General features: G+C 43.1%; 1 protein-coding gene across 3 annotated transcripts in view; it reads left to right on the top strand.

Annotated features, from left to right (window-relative positions):
• Positions 1-9,457: 9,457 nt before the first annotated feature.
• LOC141101075 (connector enhancer of kinase suppressor of ras 2-like) overlaps positions 9,458-19,369 on the top strand; it is a 527,280-nt gene continuing 517,368 nt past the window's right edge. For 2 of the 3 annotated variants that reach the window (XM_073589902.1, XM_073589901.1), the window contains exon 1: positions 9,462-10,161. In XM_073589902.1, coding sequence (XP_073446003.1) covers positions 10,098-10,161 — 64 coding nt within the window. In that variant the 5' untranslated portion in view covers positions 9,462-10,097. Of the gene's footprint in view, positions 10,162-19,369 lie in introns of all 3 variants that reach the window. The other variant, XM_073589903.1, reaches the window with a different exon arrangement.

Genomic DNA, 19,369 nt, shown 5'->3' with positions numbered 1-19,369 from the left:
TTTCCAGGGGTAACAGCACCCTAAAAGTTATTGTGCAATTTGTTCTGAGTACGCTGATACCCCACATGTGGGGGTAAACCACTATTTGGGCGCATGGCAGAGCTCGCAAGGGAAGCAGCGCCATTTGACGTTTTTGGCTGGAATTGAGATCGGACACCATGTCGCGATTGGAAAACCCCTAATGTACCTAAACAGTGGAAACCCCCCACAAATGACCCCATTTTGAAAACTAGACCCCCTAAGGAACTTATCTAGATGTGAGGTGAGCACTTTGAACCCCCAAGGGCTTCACAGAAGTTTATAATGCCAGGGCATGAAAATAAAAAAATCGTATTTTTTCCACAAACATGATCAATTAGTCCCCAATTTTTTTATTTTCCCAAGGGTAACAGGAGAAATTGAACCCCAAAAGTTGTTGTCCAATTTGTACTGAGTAAGCTGACACCCCATATGTGGGAGAAAACTACTGTATGGACACACGTCAGGGCTCGGAAGGGAAGTAGTGATGTTTTGGAATGCAGACATTGATGGAATGGTCTGCGGGTGTCATGTTGCCTTTGGAGAGCCCCTAATGTACCTAAACAGTGGAAACCCCCCACAAATGACCCCATTTTGAAAACTAGACCCCCTAAGGAACTTATTTAGATGTGAGGTGAGCACTTTGAACCCCCAAGTGCTTCACAGAAGTTTATAACGCTCGGACGTGAAAATAAAAAAATCATTTTTTTCCACAAAAATGATATTTTTGCCCCCAATTTTTTATTTTCCCAAGGGTAACAGGAGAAATTGGACCCCAAAAATTGTTTTGCAATTTGTCCTGAGTAGGCTGATACCCTACATGTGGGGGTAAAACATTGTTTGGGCGCATGGCAGAGCTTGGAAGGGAAGGAGCACCATATGACTTTTTCAACTCAGAATTGGCTGGAATTGAGATCAGACGCAATGTTGCATTTGGAGAGCCCCTGATGTGCCCAAACAGTGGAAACCCCCAATTCTAACTCCAACCCAAACCCCAACACACCCCTAACCCTAATCTCAGCCCTAACCCTAGCCCTAACCCTAGCCCTAACCCTAACCCTAGCCCTAACCCTAGCCCTAACCCTAACCCTAATGGAAAAAATGGAAATAAATACATTTTTTAAATTTTATTATTTTTCCCTAACTAAGGGGGTGATAACGGGGGGTTTGATTTACTATTTATGGCGGTTTTTATGTTTGGCGGCTGTCGCACACTGAAAGACGCTTTTTATTGTAAAAATAGTTTTTGCATCACCACATATTGAGAGCTATAATTTTTCCGTATTTTGACCCACCGAGTCATGTGAGGTCTTATTTTTTGCAGGACAAGTTGATGTTTTTATCGGTACCATTTTCGGGCACGTGACATTTTTTGATCGCTTTTTATTCCGATTTTTGGGACGCAGAATGAACAAAAACCAGCGTTTCATGAATTTCTTTTGGGGGGGTGCGTTTACACCGTTCCGCGTGCGGTAAAATTGATAAAGCGGTTTTATTCTTCGGGTCAGTACGGTTACAGCGATACCTCATTTAGGTCATTTTTTTATGTTTTGTCGGTTTTATGCAATGAAAACTATTTTATATAAAAAATAATTATTTTTGCATCGCTTTATTCTGCGAGCTATAACTTTTTTATTTTTTCGCTGATGATGCTGTGTGGCAGCTCGTTTTTTGCGGGACAAGATGTCGTTTTCAGCGGTACCATGGATATTTATATGCATCTTTTTGATCGCGCGTTATTACACTTTTTGTTTGGCGGTATGATAATAAATCATTATTTTTTGCTTAGTTTTTTATTTTTATTTTTTAAGGGGTTCGCTAAAGGGGTTAACTAATGGGACAGTTTTATAGGGCGGGTCATTATGGACACGGCGATACCTAATATGTGTACTTTTATTGTTTTGGGTTTTTTTATTTTCAAAAAATGAATTTATTGGGGAATTTTTTTTTTTTTTTTTTTACTAATTTATTTGGCGATTTTTTTAAAATTATTTTTACACTTTTTTTTTTTTTTTTTTTTACTTTATTACATAGTCCCAGGTGGGACATCACTGTCCTGTGACAGATCGCTGATCTGTCACATCACAGATCACTGTGACAGATCAGCAATCTGTCACAGGCATTGAAGAAGACTTCCTCTTGCCTGCGCTTTGCAGGCACTGAGGAAGCCAGCTTCCTGCAGGCCCCCGAAGGCCCCCGTCGCCATCTTGGATTCGGGGGCCTGGAGGAAAGGAGTCCCCCGCAGCAGCGCTGCACATTGCGCTGCCGTGGGGGGCTCAGGGAAGCACGGAGGGAGCCCCCTCCCTGCCGATGCTTCCCTTTAACTTCCGGTACACCGCGATCGTGTTTGATCGCGGTGTGCAAGGGGTTAACGTGTCGGGGGCGGTCCGTGACCTCCTCTGACACATTGTGCTGGGTGTCAGCTGTGATAATCAGCTGACACCCGGCCGTGATCAGCGGCGCTCACCACGTGGGCGCCGCTGATCGCGGTAGACGTACTATCCCGTCCATGGGCATAGGGGCCCGGGTCCCATGGACGGGATAGTACGTCTCATGTCAGGAAGGGGTTAAGGGAAGTGTCCATGGGGAACCCAGAGCCGTCTGTCCAGGATGAGAGCAAGTCCACGACCTTCAAGTGCGTGATGGAGGTACCCGAAGACGTGCGAGAAGCATGTGCCAGCGAGGGTGTGCATGAAACCTTTAAAAAGGCAGTAAAGGCCTATAGTGTGAACTGGGCACCAGAGACAGACCAGTTAGTGATACTGGCAGAAACGGAAGACACAGAGAAGAGGGTGGCTGTCCTGAAGGAGATGCACCTACAATGTCTCCGCATGAAACAGATGCTCGTGTTGCGTAATAGGAAAGCCGCTCGACGTCTGGAGCTTGCGAGGGAAGCTCAAAGTCGGCTGGGCTTTGTGGAAGACATAATTCCGGTACCCAGAAATCTGTTGGGGAAAGTCATTGGCAGACTTGGAAAGGTGATGCATGAGATGGTAAATCGATTCAGTGTGAAGAGAGTGAGGATCCCACCTGCTGGGGAAATCCAAGTAGCTGTTGAAGAGGACATGGTTCCAATCATTGTGGTTGGCTTGATGGAAAGCATTGGGAACCTTCGCATGCTCCTGGAATATCGGGTAGCGTACCTGAAGGAAATAGAGCACATAAGACAGGACCGACTGCAGATGAATAAGCAGATACAGAACGTCAGGTGGCATCCACCTCCAACCCAAGGTTTAAGGACCCAAAGGGATCCTCCAAATAATGAAAGGACAGGTAGTCAAAGGCAAGAACATTGAGAGTCTGCAAGTGGCAGTTCTAATCTTAGTAGCATAGGCACGAGACCCGGTGGTGGACGTAGCGACAGAGGGTCAGACTCAGACCAGCCAGTTAGCCCAACTGGACATTGGACTCATGACTGTACGAACCGGGAGAGCCGGCCAGTGAGAGAAAGGTCGGGTGACAGAGCGCACTGCAGACAGGTGGAGACTAAAGAGTGTCTGGTCACGCTGACGGACGTTGACGGGAAGGCCAAAGTCCAAGGCCGAGATACTGACCGCTGGGGGCGGGAGAGGCCTAACGTAAATATGTTGCAGTATGACTACCGAAACAGACGGAGATGGTCTTCTCGACTTGTAGGGCAAGGTGACATGGGTGCCCAGTCTCGAGATCCCTGGGTGATGTCATGTGTTCAACCTCACAAGTTTGAACAGAGAGGGGAGGTATGTGATGTAGTGACCACTATGTCTGCTAGGGGGCGCTGTGTGGGTGTCCCAGGATGAGCCTACAGGCATATTCATTGTGGTAATGGGTATAGGATGCTGAATGACCGTTATGTATTCCAAGGTAGGTGGCCTTGGGATGGAAGCTTGAATATATGTGTTGATCAGCAGAGGCACTGCTGAGCTGTTGTTACACTGTGTCAGCGAGAGCTTTCCAGGTAGCTGGTGAGACAGGCGGAACCAGCTACCTACAAACCCACCTAGGGGCGGTGTCTAGAACGCCTTAATAGAGTGTATGCCATGTGACCCGGTGGGCATGGCTACGGACCATATAAGGTGGCCAGGGTAGGTCACATGACAGAGAGCGCATAGATCTGATTGGGCCATGTGGAAGGTCCCTGCCGGCCTAGCTGTGCTACCTTCCTGAAGACCATGTGCTGAGGCTGCTGACCCGGTGAGGCTTATGTATATTGGCTGTATGTGAGGAGGGATAAGCCTCCTGTGTTTTGCTGAGGCTCCAGGACTGAGCCTGAAATAATGGACATTTATACTTGCTTTCGCCTGAGCTAAAGTCTATTCCTTGTGTTATGTGCCGCTTTATGGGTTATGAAGCAATAAACCCTATGAACTTTTAAAGGAACGTGCCTCCTGATTGACTCCCGTTGCTCTGGAGTGAGTTGAATACCTACAATCTATAATAATAAATGCCCTAAGCAGCTTCCGGTTGTAATAATTTCCGTCCAGTTGTAACCGGTGACGTCACAGCACACCTCTTTCCATGTTAACCCTCAACACACCACTCCTCCTCAACACACACTCCTCTCACCTTTCACCATCTCCACTCACGCCCACTCACTCTTTCACTCCACATACGACCCCTTCTCTCACTCCGTCTCTCATACTCACGCCGTCATCGTCGCTGATCCACGATCCCCGACATCTTCCGCCGGCGCCATCCTGGATCCAGACGTCCTCCACGCCGGCGACATGTTCTTGCGGCAACGCCATCTTGAGTATCGTGAAATCCCGCGATACTCAAGATGGCGTCGCTGCAAGAGCATGTCGCCAGTGTGGATGCAGTCGGGATCCAAAATGGCATCGGCAAAATCTCGCGAGTTTCGCCGACGCCATTTTGGATCCCGACTGCATCCACGCCGGCGACATGTTCTTGCGGCCACGCCATTTTGGATCGGCGAAATCCTGCGATACTCAAGATGGTGTCGCCGCGAGATTTCGCCGACGCCATTTTGGATCCCGACATCGTCCACGCCGGCGACATGTTCTTCCGGCGACGCCATCTTGAGTATCGCGGGATTTCACGATACTCAAGATGGCGTCGCCGCAAGAACATGTCGCCGGCGTGAAAGGACGTCTGGATCCAGGATGGTGCCGGCGGAAGATGTCGGGGATCGTGGAGCAGCGGCGATGACGGCATGAGTATGAGAGACGGAGTGAGTGAAGGAGTGAGTGGACGTGAGTGGAGATGGTGAAAGGTGAGAGGAGTGTGTGTTGAGGGTTAACATGGCAAGAGGTGTGATGCTATTGCATCCTCCCGATGCGATAGCATCGGGCCATAATCTAGTATGTACAGTCATGGCCAAAAGTTCTGAGAATGACACAAATATTATATTTTCACATGATCTGCTGGCCTCTGGTTTTTATATGTGTTTGTCAGATGTTTTTATCACATACAGAAATATAATTGCAATCATATTATGAGTAGCAAAAGGTTATATTGACAGTTAGAATGAGTTAATGCAGCAAGTCAATATTTGCAGTGTTGACGCTTCTTCTTCAGGACCTCAGCAATTCTCCCTTGCATGCTCTCAATCAACTTCTGGATCAAATCCTGACTGATAGCAGTCCATTCTTGCCAAATCAATGCTTTTATTTTGTCTGAATTTGAAGGTTTTTGTTTGTCCACCCGTCTCTTGATTGACCACAAGTTCTCAATGGGATTAAGATCTGGGGAGTTTCCAGGCCATGGTCCCAACATCTCTATGTTTTGTTCCCTGAGCCATTTAGTTATCACCTTTGCATTATGGCAAGGTGCTCCATCATGTTGAAAAAGGCATTGTTGATCGCCAAACTGCTCTTGGACGGTTGGGAGAAGTTGCTCTTGGAGGACATTCTGGTACCATTCTTTATTCATGGCTGCGTTTTTAGGCAAGACTGAGAGAGAGCCCATTCCCTTGGCTGAGAAGCAACCCCACACATGAATGGTTTCAGGATGCTTGACAGTTGGCATGAGACAAGACTGGTGGTAGCGCTCACCTGGTCTTCTCCGAATAAGCCGTTTTTCAGATGTCCCAAACAATCGAAAAGGGGATTCATCAGAGAAAATGACTTTACCCCAGTCCTCAGCAGTCCACTCCCTGTACCTCTTGCAGAATATCAGTCTGTCCATGATGTTTTTCCTGGAGAGAAGTGGCTTCTTTGCTGCCCTCCTTGAGACCAGGCCTTGCTCCAAGAGTCTCCGCCTCACAGTGCGTGCAGATGCACTCACACCTGCCTGCTGCCATTCCTGTGCAAGCTCTGCACTGCTAGTAGCCCGATCCCGCAGCTGAAACACTTTTAAGAGACGGTCCTTGCGCTTGCTGGTCTTTCTTGGACGCCCTGGAGCCTTTTTGGCAACAAGGGAACCTCTCTCCTTGAAGTTCTTGATGATGCGATAGATTGTTGACTGAAGTGCAATCTTTCTAGCTGCGATACTCTTCCCTGTTAGGCCATTTTTGTGCAGTGCAATGATGACTGCACGTGTTTCTTTAGAGATAACCATGGTTAACAGAAGAGAAACAATGATGCCAAGCACCAGCCTCCTTTTAAAGTGTCCAGTGGTGTCATTCTTACTTAATCATGACAGATTGATCTCCAGCCCTGTCCTCATCAACACCCACACCTGTGTTAATGGAGCAATCACTGAAACGATGTTAACTGGTCCTTTTAAGGCAGGGCTGCAATGATGTTGAAATGTGTTTTGGGGGATAAAGTTCATTTTCTAGGCAAATATTGACTTTGCAAGTAATTGCTGTTAAGCTGATAACTCTTTATAACATTCTGGAGTATATGCAAATTGCCATTAGAAAAAATGAAGCAGTAGACTTTGTAAAAATTAATATTTGTGTCATTCTCAAAACTTTTGGCCATGACTGTATAATATGTGTGTGAGGAGAGAATGAGAAGCTGGACCAGTGTTCAGTATGCGGATTATTTTCTGGCTGATATTCTTGTTATGTTTCTGTTATTATTATTGTTATGTTTTTCATTTTTATAATAAAAGATCTACAGGATGTAACTCAGAATCAGTTATGTATGTACACAGTGACTGCACCAGCAGAATAGTGAGTGCTGCTCTGGAGTATAATACAGGATGTAACTCAGGATCATTAATGTAATGAATGTACACAGTGACTGCACCAGCAGAATAGTGAGTGCAGCTCTGGAGTATAATACAGGATGTAACTCAGGATCAGTACAGGATCAGTAATGCAATGTATGTACACAGTGACTGCACCAGCAGAATAGTGAGTGCAGCTCTGGAGTATAATACAGGATGTAACTCAGGATCAGTAATGTAATGTATGTACACAGTGACTGCACCAGCAGAATAGTGAGTGCAGCTCTGGAGTATAATACAGGATGTGACTCAGGATCAGTAATGTAATGTATATACACAGTGACTGCACCAGCAAAATAGTGAGTGCAGCTCTGGAATATAATACAGGATGTTAATCAGGATCAGTAATGTAATGTATGTACACAGTGACTGCACCAGCAGAATAGTGAGTGCTGCTCTGGAGTGTAATACAGGATGTAACTCAGGATCAGTAATGTAATGTACGTACACAGTGACTGCACCAGCAGAATAGTGAGTGCAGCTCTGGAGTACAATACAGGATGTAACTCAGGATCAGTAATGTAATGTATATACACAGTGACTGCACCAGCAGAATAGTGAGTGCAGCTCTGGAATATAATACAGGATGTTAATCAGGATCAGTAGTGTAATGTATGTACACAGTGACTGCACCAGCAGAATAGTGAGTGCTGCTCCGGAGTATAATACAGGATGTAAGTCAGGATCAGTAATGTAATGAATGTATGCAGTGACTGCACCAGCAGAATAGTGAGTGCAGCTCTGGAGTATAATACAGGAGGTATCTCAGGTTCAGTACAGGATTAGTAATGTAATGTACGTACACAGTGACTGCACCAGCAGAATAGTGAGTGCTGCTCTGGAGTATAATACAGGATGTAACTCAGGATCAGTAATGTAATGTATGTACACAGTGACTGCACCCGCAGAATAGTGAGTGCTGCTATGGAGTATAATACATGATGTAATTCAGGATCAGTAATGTAATGTATGTACACAGTGACTGCACCAGCAGAATAGTGAGTGCTGCTCTGAAGTATAATACAGGATGTAACTCAGGTTCAGTAATGTAATGTATGTACACAGTGACTGCACCAGCAGAATAGTGAGTGCAGCTCTGGAGTATAATACAGGATGTAACTGAGGATCAGTAATGTATGTGCAGAGTGACTGCACCAGCAGAATAGTGAGTCCTGCTCCGGAGTATAATACAGGATGTAACGCAGGATCAGTAATGTAATGAATGTATGCAGTGACTGCACCAGCAGAATAGTGAGTGCAGCTCTGGAGTATAATACAGGAGGTATCTCAGGTTCAGTACAGGATTAGTAATGTAATGTATGTACACAGTGACTGCACCAGCAGAATAGTGAGTGCTGCTCTGGAGTATAATACAGGATGTAACTCAGGATCAGTAATGTAATGAATATACGCAGTGACTGCACCAGCAGAATAGTGAGTGCTGCTATGGAGTATAATACATGATGTAATTCAGGATCAGTAATGTAATGTATGTACACAGTGACTGCACCAACAGAATAGTGAGTGCTGCTCTGGAGTATAATACAGGATGTAACTCAGGATCAGTAATGTAATGAATGTACACAGTGACTGCACCAGCAGAATAGTGAGTGCAGCTCTGGAGTATAATGCAGGATGTCACTCAGGATCAGTAATGTAATGTATATACACAGTGACTGCACCAGCAGAATAGTGAGTGCAGCTGTGGAGTATAATACAGGATGTAACTCAGGATCAGTAATGTAATGTATGTACACAGTGACTGCACCAGCAGAATAGTGAGTGCTGCTCTGGAATATAATACAGTATGCAATTCAGGATTAGCACAGGATATGTAATGTATGTGCAATATTGTTCTACAGGTGGCCTTTAATATAAGTTTCATTGGTGATGTAGACATTAAATATACAGTATGAAAAATTGTAAAAGATGACGCGTTTGCTTTGCTCCATATATGTCTTTCATCATATTTATTGCCCCATAATATATATTTAATTGTAATCTAACTATTCAGGGAAGGGTCGTTCCGCCGTCTTCTCTATGGCAATGAGTTGGTCACATACAGAGTTTTAGGATGTAAACATTTGAATCAATGAAGTTTATCATAGCAGATATTATGGGTAACTTAGCGATGACGTGAGAAGTTTATTTGCATTTTATTACATTTACATTTCACAATGTTTCATCTTGTAACTTTTAGCATCGCCTCTCACCCACGTCGCGGCATTCCTATACCTACTTCTTGGCCACTTTGTATCTATTTTTTTTTTTTTTTACGCTTTCTTAGATCTTTTTCGGTTTGTTACTTTTCGCCTAATTGGTAGGACTCCAGCTATGTGTCTCCCCTTGGAGTTAGAGAAGTATCAGGATAGAAGCTGGAGTGTCCGCCTGGCCACCTAGCTTTTTCTTCTGCCATCCTCAGCATCAGCCAATGCTCTCCAGCTCCATCTTCCCTCCTTCTACTGGGCAGGGTAGAGTGTAGACCCCCTCCGCATCTTTCCCTCCTTTTCTGGGGGTGCCTGGTATCCATCCTTGTAGGGGAGGAGGGGGGCTGAGCGGCGGCTGCCATGTTCCTCTCCCCTGCATGGGTCGCACACACATGCACTGGGGGGCAGTAGTAGTAGTAGTAGGAGATGCTGCTGTGACTGTGGGAAGCATGAGCACACACACTGGCACTGTACTGCAGCACTGCTCCCCTCACTCCCTGTGCTCCAGGCTGCCTGTGTGCAGTGGGGGAGGTGCTAGAGCACATCAAGCAGTGTAATCTTATACATTACTGAATCAGTGCAGGCGAATCCTGGAGGGACAGGGCTGCATCTTGGCTGTAGACTGCATCCTCTGTGCATCCCCATCCAGCCATGCTCTGAAGAAACCCCTTGAATTCTGTGCATTGCTGCTGCTGCTGCTGCTGCTGCTGCTGCCGCCTTTCTCCCTGCATCTGGGTGACTAAAACTCACAGTGGGATGGCTTTAGTAATGGAACCCATAAGCAAGTGGAGCGCCAAGCAAGTGGTGGACTGGATGAAAGGTACAGTACCATTTTCTTCTGCTGTGAGCAGGCAGCACCCTTTGGATCCTGCGATGTGGGGATATATATGTATACTGGCTGCTGGGGAAGCAGGCAGAGCTGGAGTTGGTGCCCCCTGAGCAGAATGTGGGCAGGGATATATATGTATACTGGCTGCTGGGGAAGCAGGCAGAGCTGGAGTTGGTGCCCCCTGAGCAGAATGTGGGCAGGGATATATATGTATACTGGCTGCTGGGGAAGCAGGCAGAGCTGGAGTTGGTGCCCCCTGAGCAGAATGTGGGCAGGGATATATATGTATACTGGCTGCTGGGGAAGCAGGCAGAGCTGGAGTTGGTGCCCCCTGAGCAGAATGTGGGCAGGGATATATATGTATACTGGCTGCTGGGGAAGCAGGCAGAGCTGGAGTTGGTGCCCCCTGAGCAGAATGTGGGCAGGGATATATATGTATACTGGCTGCTGGGGAAGCAGGCAGAGCTGGAGTTGGTGCCCCCTGAGCAGAATGTGGGCAGGGATCCTGCATGCACCATAGGCAGCGCCTATGGATCAGCACCCTGGACAGGGACTGTGGATGGAGGCATTGTAGCAGCAATCACAGGGTTGCGCTGGGTGATACAATAAGTGGCAGGTGATAATTGGCAGCTCCCTTCATTGGATACATGACATATCACATAGTGATTACAGCCGCTGCCATTGGCTGCTGCTGTGTGGGAATCTCCAGCTCCAGGAGAATGTATCCAGGAATGGCTCCATCTAGATCCTGGTGTAACCGGGGTACCGCGCTGCACAATATGTTGGTGCTATATGGGAAATATGTATTTTACAGTATATATGTCTAGGAGTGACGTGGAACATCTGTAACAAGGAGATACATTGTATATATCGATATATATCTCATAGCTATGGAATAATGTCTAAGTAAGAAGATCTACACACAGGATGGAGGAGAAAGAGCTGAGATAATAAATAAATATATGTGTGTAATGGGATGAGACATGTGGGTTCAGCACTATGTTGTCCCGAGTATATGGGGAACATATCCTATGGATGGTATACATACAGATGTGTTAGCTACCAGTGACTGTCACCCCAGCTGTAGATCTGTAGATGAGGGGTCCGGGTGTCCACACTGATGATGGTGGTGCGTGTGAATATAGAAGATATATATATATATTTTAGAGGGGGTCTAACCCACTTGTATTTTCCTCTGCAATGACCACTTCACCACTTACTGTCTCCATATTCTAGATCTAGTTCTCATGTATGTTTGGATAGATTTATTGTATCTCTCACACTGTATTCTGCTATATTTAATATTTCCTCCCTGCCATTATGTGCTGGATATATTATATATCACATGTGCTCGGTGTAGTGATTACATTACAGTATATATTAGATATCACTTACAATATCTACTCATTAAAAATAAATACGGCTTTATAGTGTTATATTAGTCAAATTTATACAAAGAAAGTTTATACTATGTGATATTTCATGAAATGTTTGCTCTCTATGTACATTATATCACAGGTTCATACTTGATCTGCAGATATTATATTACAATATATTGGGTGTATTTCCTGCTCTATGTGGATATATTATGTTACAGTACATTATAGCGGTGTATGAACAGCTGGTAATGTCTGCCCCATGGGGCCTTTACCTTCCTCTGGATCAACATTTTAGGCTATAGATTGAACTCAATGGAATTAAGTCTACAACAGAATTAAAACTACGAAACAATTTTTTCCTCTGTGTGCACATGTTATATTAAAGTATGGTATATTATATCACTGTATTATCTGCTCTCTGTACACACTTTACAGTGCATTATATCAGTGTATTATCTGTACACACGTTATGGTACATTATATCCGTATATTATCTGTACACACATTACAGTACATTATATCCGTGTATTATCCGCTCTCTGTACACACGTTACAGTGCGTTATATCAGCGTATTATCTGGACACACGTTACGGTACATTATATGTATGTATTAAAGAGAGCAGATAATACACGGATATAATGTACTGTAACGTGTGTACAGAGAGCGGATAATGCACGGATATAATGTACTGTAACATATATACAGAATACACTGATATAATGTAACGTGTGTAAAGAGAGCGGATACCCATGTTACAGTACATTATATCAGTGTATAATCTGTACACACCTTACAATACATTATATCCGTGTATTATCCACTCTCTGTACACACGTTACGGTACATTATATCTGTGTATTATCCGCTCTCTGTACACACGTTACAGTGCATTATATCCGTGTATAATCTGTACACACCTTACAATACATTATATCCGTGTATTATCCACTCTCTGTACACACGTTACGGTACATTATATCTGTGTATTATCCGCTCTCTGTACACACGTTACAGTACATTATATCAGTGTATAATCTGTACACACCTTACAATACATTATATCCGTGTATTATCCACTCTCTGTACACACGTTACGGTACATTATATCTGTGTATTATCCGCTCTCTGTACACACGTTACAGTGCATTATATCCGTGTATTATCCGCTCTCTGTACACACGTTACGGTACATTATATCGGTGTATTATCCACTCTCTGTACACAGGTTACAGTGCATTATATCCGTGTATTATCCGCTCTCTGTACACACGTTACAATACATCAGTGTATTATCTGTACACACGTTACAGTACATTATATCCGTGTATTATCCGCTCTCTGTACCCACGTTACAGTGCATTATATCAGTGTATTATTTGTACACACGTTACAGTACATTATATCCGTGTATTATCCGCTCTCTGTACACACGTTACAGTACATTATATCCGTGTATTATCCGCTCTCTGTACACACGTTACAGTGCATTATATCAGTGTATTATTTGTACACACGTTACAGTACATTATATCCGTGTATTATCCGCTCTCTGTAGACACGTTACAGTACATCAGTGTATCATCTGTACATACGTTACACTGCTCTGTACACATGGTACAGTACATTATATCAGTGTATTATCTGTAAACACGTTACGGTACATTATATCTGTGTATTATCAGCTCTCTGTACACACGTCACAGTACATCAGTGTATTATCTGTACATACGTTACAGTACATTATATCAGTGTATAATCTGTACACACGTTACAGTACAATATATCCATGTATTATCCGCTCTCTGTACACACGTTACAGTACATCAGTGTATCATCTGTACATACGTTACAGTACATTATATCAGTGTATAATCTGTACACACGTTACAGTACATTATATCCATGTATTTTCCGCTCTCTGTACACAGGTTACAGTACATAAGTGTATTATCTGTACACACGTTACAGTACATTTTATCCGTGTACTATCCACTTTGTACACACGTTACAGTACATTATATCAGTGTATTATCCGCTCTCTGTACACGTTACGGTACATTATATCCGTGCATTATCCGCTCTCTGTACACACGTTACAGTGCATTATATCTGTGTATTATCCGCTCTCTGTACACATGTTACGGTGCATTATATCACTGTATTATCTGCTCTCTGTACACACTTTACAGTGCATTATATCAGTGTATTATCTGTACACAAGTTACAGTACATTATATCCGTGCATTATCCGCTCTCTGTACACACGTTACAGTGCATTATATCCGTGTATTATCCGCTCTCTGTACACACGTTACAGTGTATTATATCCGTGTATTATCCGCTCTCTGTACACACATTACAGTGCATTATATCCGTGTATTATCCGCTCTCTGTACACACGTTACAGTACATTATATCCATGTATTATCCGCTCTCTGTACACATGTTACAGTGCATTATATCAGTGTATTATCCGCTCTCTGTACACACTTTACAGTGCATTATATCCGTGTATTATCTGTACACACGTTATGGTACATTAAATCCGTGCATTATCCGCTCTCTGTACACATGTTACAGTGCATTATATCAGTGTATTATCCGCTCTCTGTACACACTTTACAGTGCATTATATCAGTGTATTATCTGTACACACGTTATGGTACATTATATCCGTGCATTATCCGCTCTCTGTACACACCTTACAGTGCATTATATCTGTGTATTATCCGCTCTCTGTACACACGTTACAGTGCATTATATCCGTGTATTATCTGTACATACGTTATGTTGCATTATATCCATGTATTATCCGCTCTCTGTACACACGTTACAGTACATTAAATCCGTGTATTATCCGCTCTCTGTACACACATTACGGTACATTATATCCGTGTACTATCCACTCTCTGTACACACGTTATGTTGCATTATATCCATGTATTATCCGCTTTCTGTACACACATTACAGTGCGTTATATCCGTGTATTATCCGCTCTCTGTACACATGTTACGGTGCATTATATCCGTGTATTATCTGTACACACGTTATGTTGCATTATATCCATGTACTATCCGCTCTCTGTACACACGTTACAGTGCATTATATCCGTGTATTATCCGCTCTCTGTACACACGTTACAGTACATTATATCCGTGTATTATCCACTCTCTGTACACATGTTACGGTGCATTATATCCGTGTATTATCTGTACACACGTTATGTTGCATTATATCCGTGCATTATCTGCTCTCTGTACACACGTTACAGTACATTATATCCGTGTATTATCCGTTCTCTGTACACACGTTACAGTGCATTATATCAGTGTATCATCCGCTCTTTGTACACACGTTACAGTGCATTATATCCGTGTATTATCCGCTCTCTGTACACATGTTACGGTGCATTATATCCGTGCATTATCCGCTCTCTGTACACACGTTACGGTACATTATATCCGTGTATTATCCACTCTCTGTACACATGTTACGGTGCATTATATCCGTGTATTATCTGTACACACGTTATGTTGCATTATATCCGTGCATTATCTGCTCTCTGTACACACGTTACAGTACATTATATCCGTGTATTATCCGTTCTCTGTACACACGTTACAGTGCATTATATCAGTGTATCATCCGCTCTTTGTACACACGTTACAGTGCATTATATCCGTGTATTATCCGCTCTCTGTACACATGTTACGGTACATTATATCCGTGCATTATCCGCTCTCTGTACACACGTTACAGTACATTATATCCGTGCATTATCCGCTCTCTGTACACACGTTACAGTACATTATATCCGTGTATTATCCGTTCTCTGTACACACGTTACAGTGCATTATATCAGTGTATCATCCGCTCTTTGTACACACGTTACAGTGCATTATATCCGTGTATTATCCGCTCTCTGTACACATGTTACGGTGCATTATATCCGTGCATTATCCGCTCTCTGTACACACGTTACGGTACATTATATCCGTGTATTATCCGCTCTCTGTACACACGTTACAGTACATTATATCCGTGTATTATCCACTCTCTGTACACATGTTACGGTGCATTATATCCGTGTATTATCTGTACACACGTTATGTTGCATTATATCCGTGCATTATCTGCTCTCTGTACACACGTTACAGTACATTATATCCGTGTATTATCCGTTCTCTGTACACACGTTACAGTGCATTATATCAGTGTATCATCCGCTCTTTGTACACACGTTACAGTGCATTATATCCGTGTATTATCCGCTCTCTGTACACATGTTACGGTGCATTATATCCGTGTATTATCTGTACACACGTTATGTTGCATTATATCCATGTACTATCCGCTCTCTGTACACACGTTACGGTACATTATATCCGTGCATTATCCGCTCTCTGTACACACGTTACAGTACATTATATCCGTGTATTATCCGTTCTCTGTACACACGTTACAGTGCATTATATCCGTGTATTATCCGCTCTCTGTACACACGTTACAGTACATTATATCCGTGTATTATCCGCTCTCTGTACACATGTTACGGTGCATTATACCCGTGTATTATCTGTACACACGTTATGTTGCATTATATCCATGTATTATCCGCTCTTTGTACAAACGTTACAGTACATTATATCCGTGTATTATCCGCTCTCTGTACACACGTTACGGTACATTATATCCGTGCATTATCCGCTCTCTGTACACACGTTACAGTGCATTATATCTGTGTATTATCCGCTCTCTGTACACACGTTATGTTGCATTATATCCGTGTATTATCTGTACACACGTTATGTTGCATTATATCCATGTACTATCCGCTCTCTGTACACACGTTACAGTGCATTATATCCGTGTATTATCCGCTCTCTGTACACACGTTACAGTACATTATATCCGTGTATTATCCGCTCTCTGTACACACGTTACGGTACAATATATCCGTGCATTATCCGCTCTCTGTACACACGTTATGTTGCATTATATCCGTGTATTATCTGTACACACGTTATGTTGCATTATATCCATGTACTATCCGCTCTCTGTACACACGTTACAGTGCATTATATCCGTGTATTATCCGCTCTCTGTACACACGTTACAGTACATTATATCCGTGTATTATCCGCTCTCTGTACACACGTTACGGTACAATATATCCGTGCATTATCCGCTCTCTGTACACACGTTACAGTACATTATATCCGTGTATTATCCGTTCTCTGTACACACGTTACAGTGCATTATATCCGTGTATCATCCGCTCTTTGTACACACGTTACAGTACATTATATCCGTGTATTATCCGCTCTCTGTACACATGTTACGGTGCATTATATCCGTGTATTATCTGTACACACGTTATGTTGCATTATATCCATGTACTATCCGCTCTCTGTACACACGTTACAGTGCATTATATCCGTGTATTATCCGCTCTCTGTACACACGTTACAGTGCATTATATCCGTGTATTATCCACTCTCTGTACACACGTTACTGTACATTATATCCGTGTATTATCCGCTCTCTGTACACATGTTGCGGTGCATTATATCCGTGTATTATCTGTACACACGTTATGTTGCATTATATCCATGTATTATCCGCTCTTTGTACACACGTTACAGTACATTATATCCGTGTATTATCCGCTCTCTGCACACACGTTACGGTACATTATATCCGTGCATTATCCGCTCTCTGTACACACGTTACAGTACATTATATCCGTGCATTATCCGCTCTCTGTACACACGTTACAGTAAATTATATACGTGTATTATCCGCTCTCTGTATACACGTTACAGTGCATTATATCTGTGTATTATCCGCTCTCTGTACACACGTTATGTTGCATTATATCCATGTATTATCCGCTTTCTGTACACACATTACAGTGCATTATATCCGTGTATTATCCGCTCTCTGTACACATGTTACGGTGCATTATATCTGTGTATTATCCGCTCTCTGTACACACGTTATGTTGCATTATATCCATGTACTATCCGCTCTCTGTACACACGTTACAGTGCATTATATCCGTGTATTATCCGCTCTCTGTACACACGTTACAGTACATTATATCCGTGCATTATCCGCTCTCTGTACACACGTTACAGAACATTATATCCGTGTATTATCCGCTCTCTGTACACACGTTACGGTACATTATATCCGTGCATTATCCGCTCTCTGTACACACGTTACAGTGCATTATATCCGTGTATTATCCGCTCTCTGTACACACGTTACAGAACATTATATCCGTGTATTATCCGCTCTCTGTACACACGTTACAGTACATTATATCCGTGCATTATCCGCTCTCTGTACACACGTTACAGTACCTTATATCCGTGTATTATCCGCTCTCTGTACACATGTTACGGTGCATTATATCCGTGTATTATCTGTACACACGTTATGTTGCATTATATCCATGTATTATCCGCTCTTTGTACACACGTTACAGTACATTATATCCGTGTATTATACGCTCTCTGTACACACGTTACGGTACATTATATCCAGGCATTAACCGCTCTCTGTACACACGTTACGGTACATTATATCCGTGCATTATCCGCTCTCTGTACACACGTTACTGTACATTATATCCGTGCATTATCCGCTCTCTGTACACACGTTACGGTACATTATATCCGTGCATTATCCACTCTCTGTACACATGTTACAGTACATTATATCCGTGCATTATCCGCTCTCTGTACACACGTTACAGTGCATTATATCCGTGTATTATCCGCTCTCTGTACACATGTTACGGTGCATTATATCCGTGTATTATCTGTACACACGTTATGTTGCATTATATCCATGTACTATCCGCTCTCTGTACACGCGTTACAGTGCATTATATCCGTGTATTATCCGCTCTCTGTACACACGTTACAGTACATTATATCCGTGCATTATCCGCTCTCTGTACACACGTTACTGTACATTATATCCGTGTATTATCCGCTCTCTGTACACACGTTACGGTACATTATATCCGTGCATTATCCGCTCTCTGTACACACGTTACAGTACATTATATCCGTGTATTATCCGTTCTCTGTACACACGTTACAGTGCATTATATCTGTGTATTATCCGCTCCTTGTACACACGTTACAGTACATTATATCCGTGTATTATCCGCTCTCTGTACACATGTTACGGTGCATTATATCCGTGTATTATCTGTACACACGTTATGTTGCATTATATCCATGTACTATCCGCTCTCTGTACACGCGTTACAGTGCATTATATCCGTGTATTATCCGCTCTCTGTACACACGTTACAGTGCATTATATCCGTGTATTATACGCTCTCTGTACACACGTTACTGTACATTATATCCGTGTATTATCCGCTCTCTGTACACATGTTGCGGTGCATTATATCCGTGTATTATCTGTACACACGTTATGTTGCATTATATCCATGTATTATCCGCTCTTTGTACACACGTTACAGTACATTATATCCGTGTATTATCCGCTCTCTGTACACACGTTACGGTACATTATATCCGTGCATTATCCGCTCTCTGTACACACGTTACAGTGCATTATATCCGTGTATTATCCGCTCTCTGTACACACGTTACAGTGCATTATATCCGTGTATTATCCGCTCTCTGTACACATGTTACGGTGCATTATATCCGTGTATTATCTGTACACACGTTATGTTGCATTATATCCATGTACTATCCGCTCTCTGTACACACGTTACAGTGCATTATATCCGTGTATTATCCGCTCTCTGTACACACGTTACTGTA

This window comes from Dendrobates tinctorius, unplaced genomic scaffold, assembly GCF_039654945.1.
Source record: "Dendrobates tinctorius isolate UK_male_01 unplaced genomic scaffold, ASM3965494v1 ptg000114l, whole genome shotgun sequence".
Classification (NCBI taxonomy): Eukaryota; Metazoa; Chordata; class Amphibia; order Anura; family Dendrobatidae; genus Dendrobates; species Dendrobates tinctorius.
This window is presented reverse-complemented; position numbering and strand designations above follow the sequence as displayed.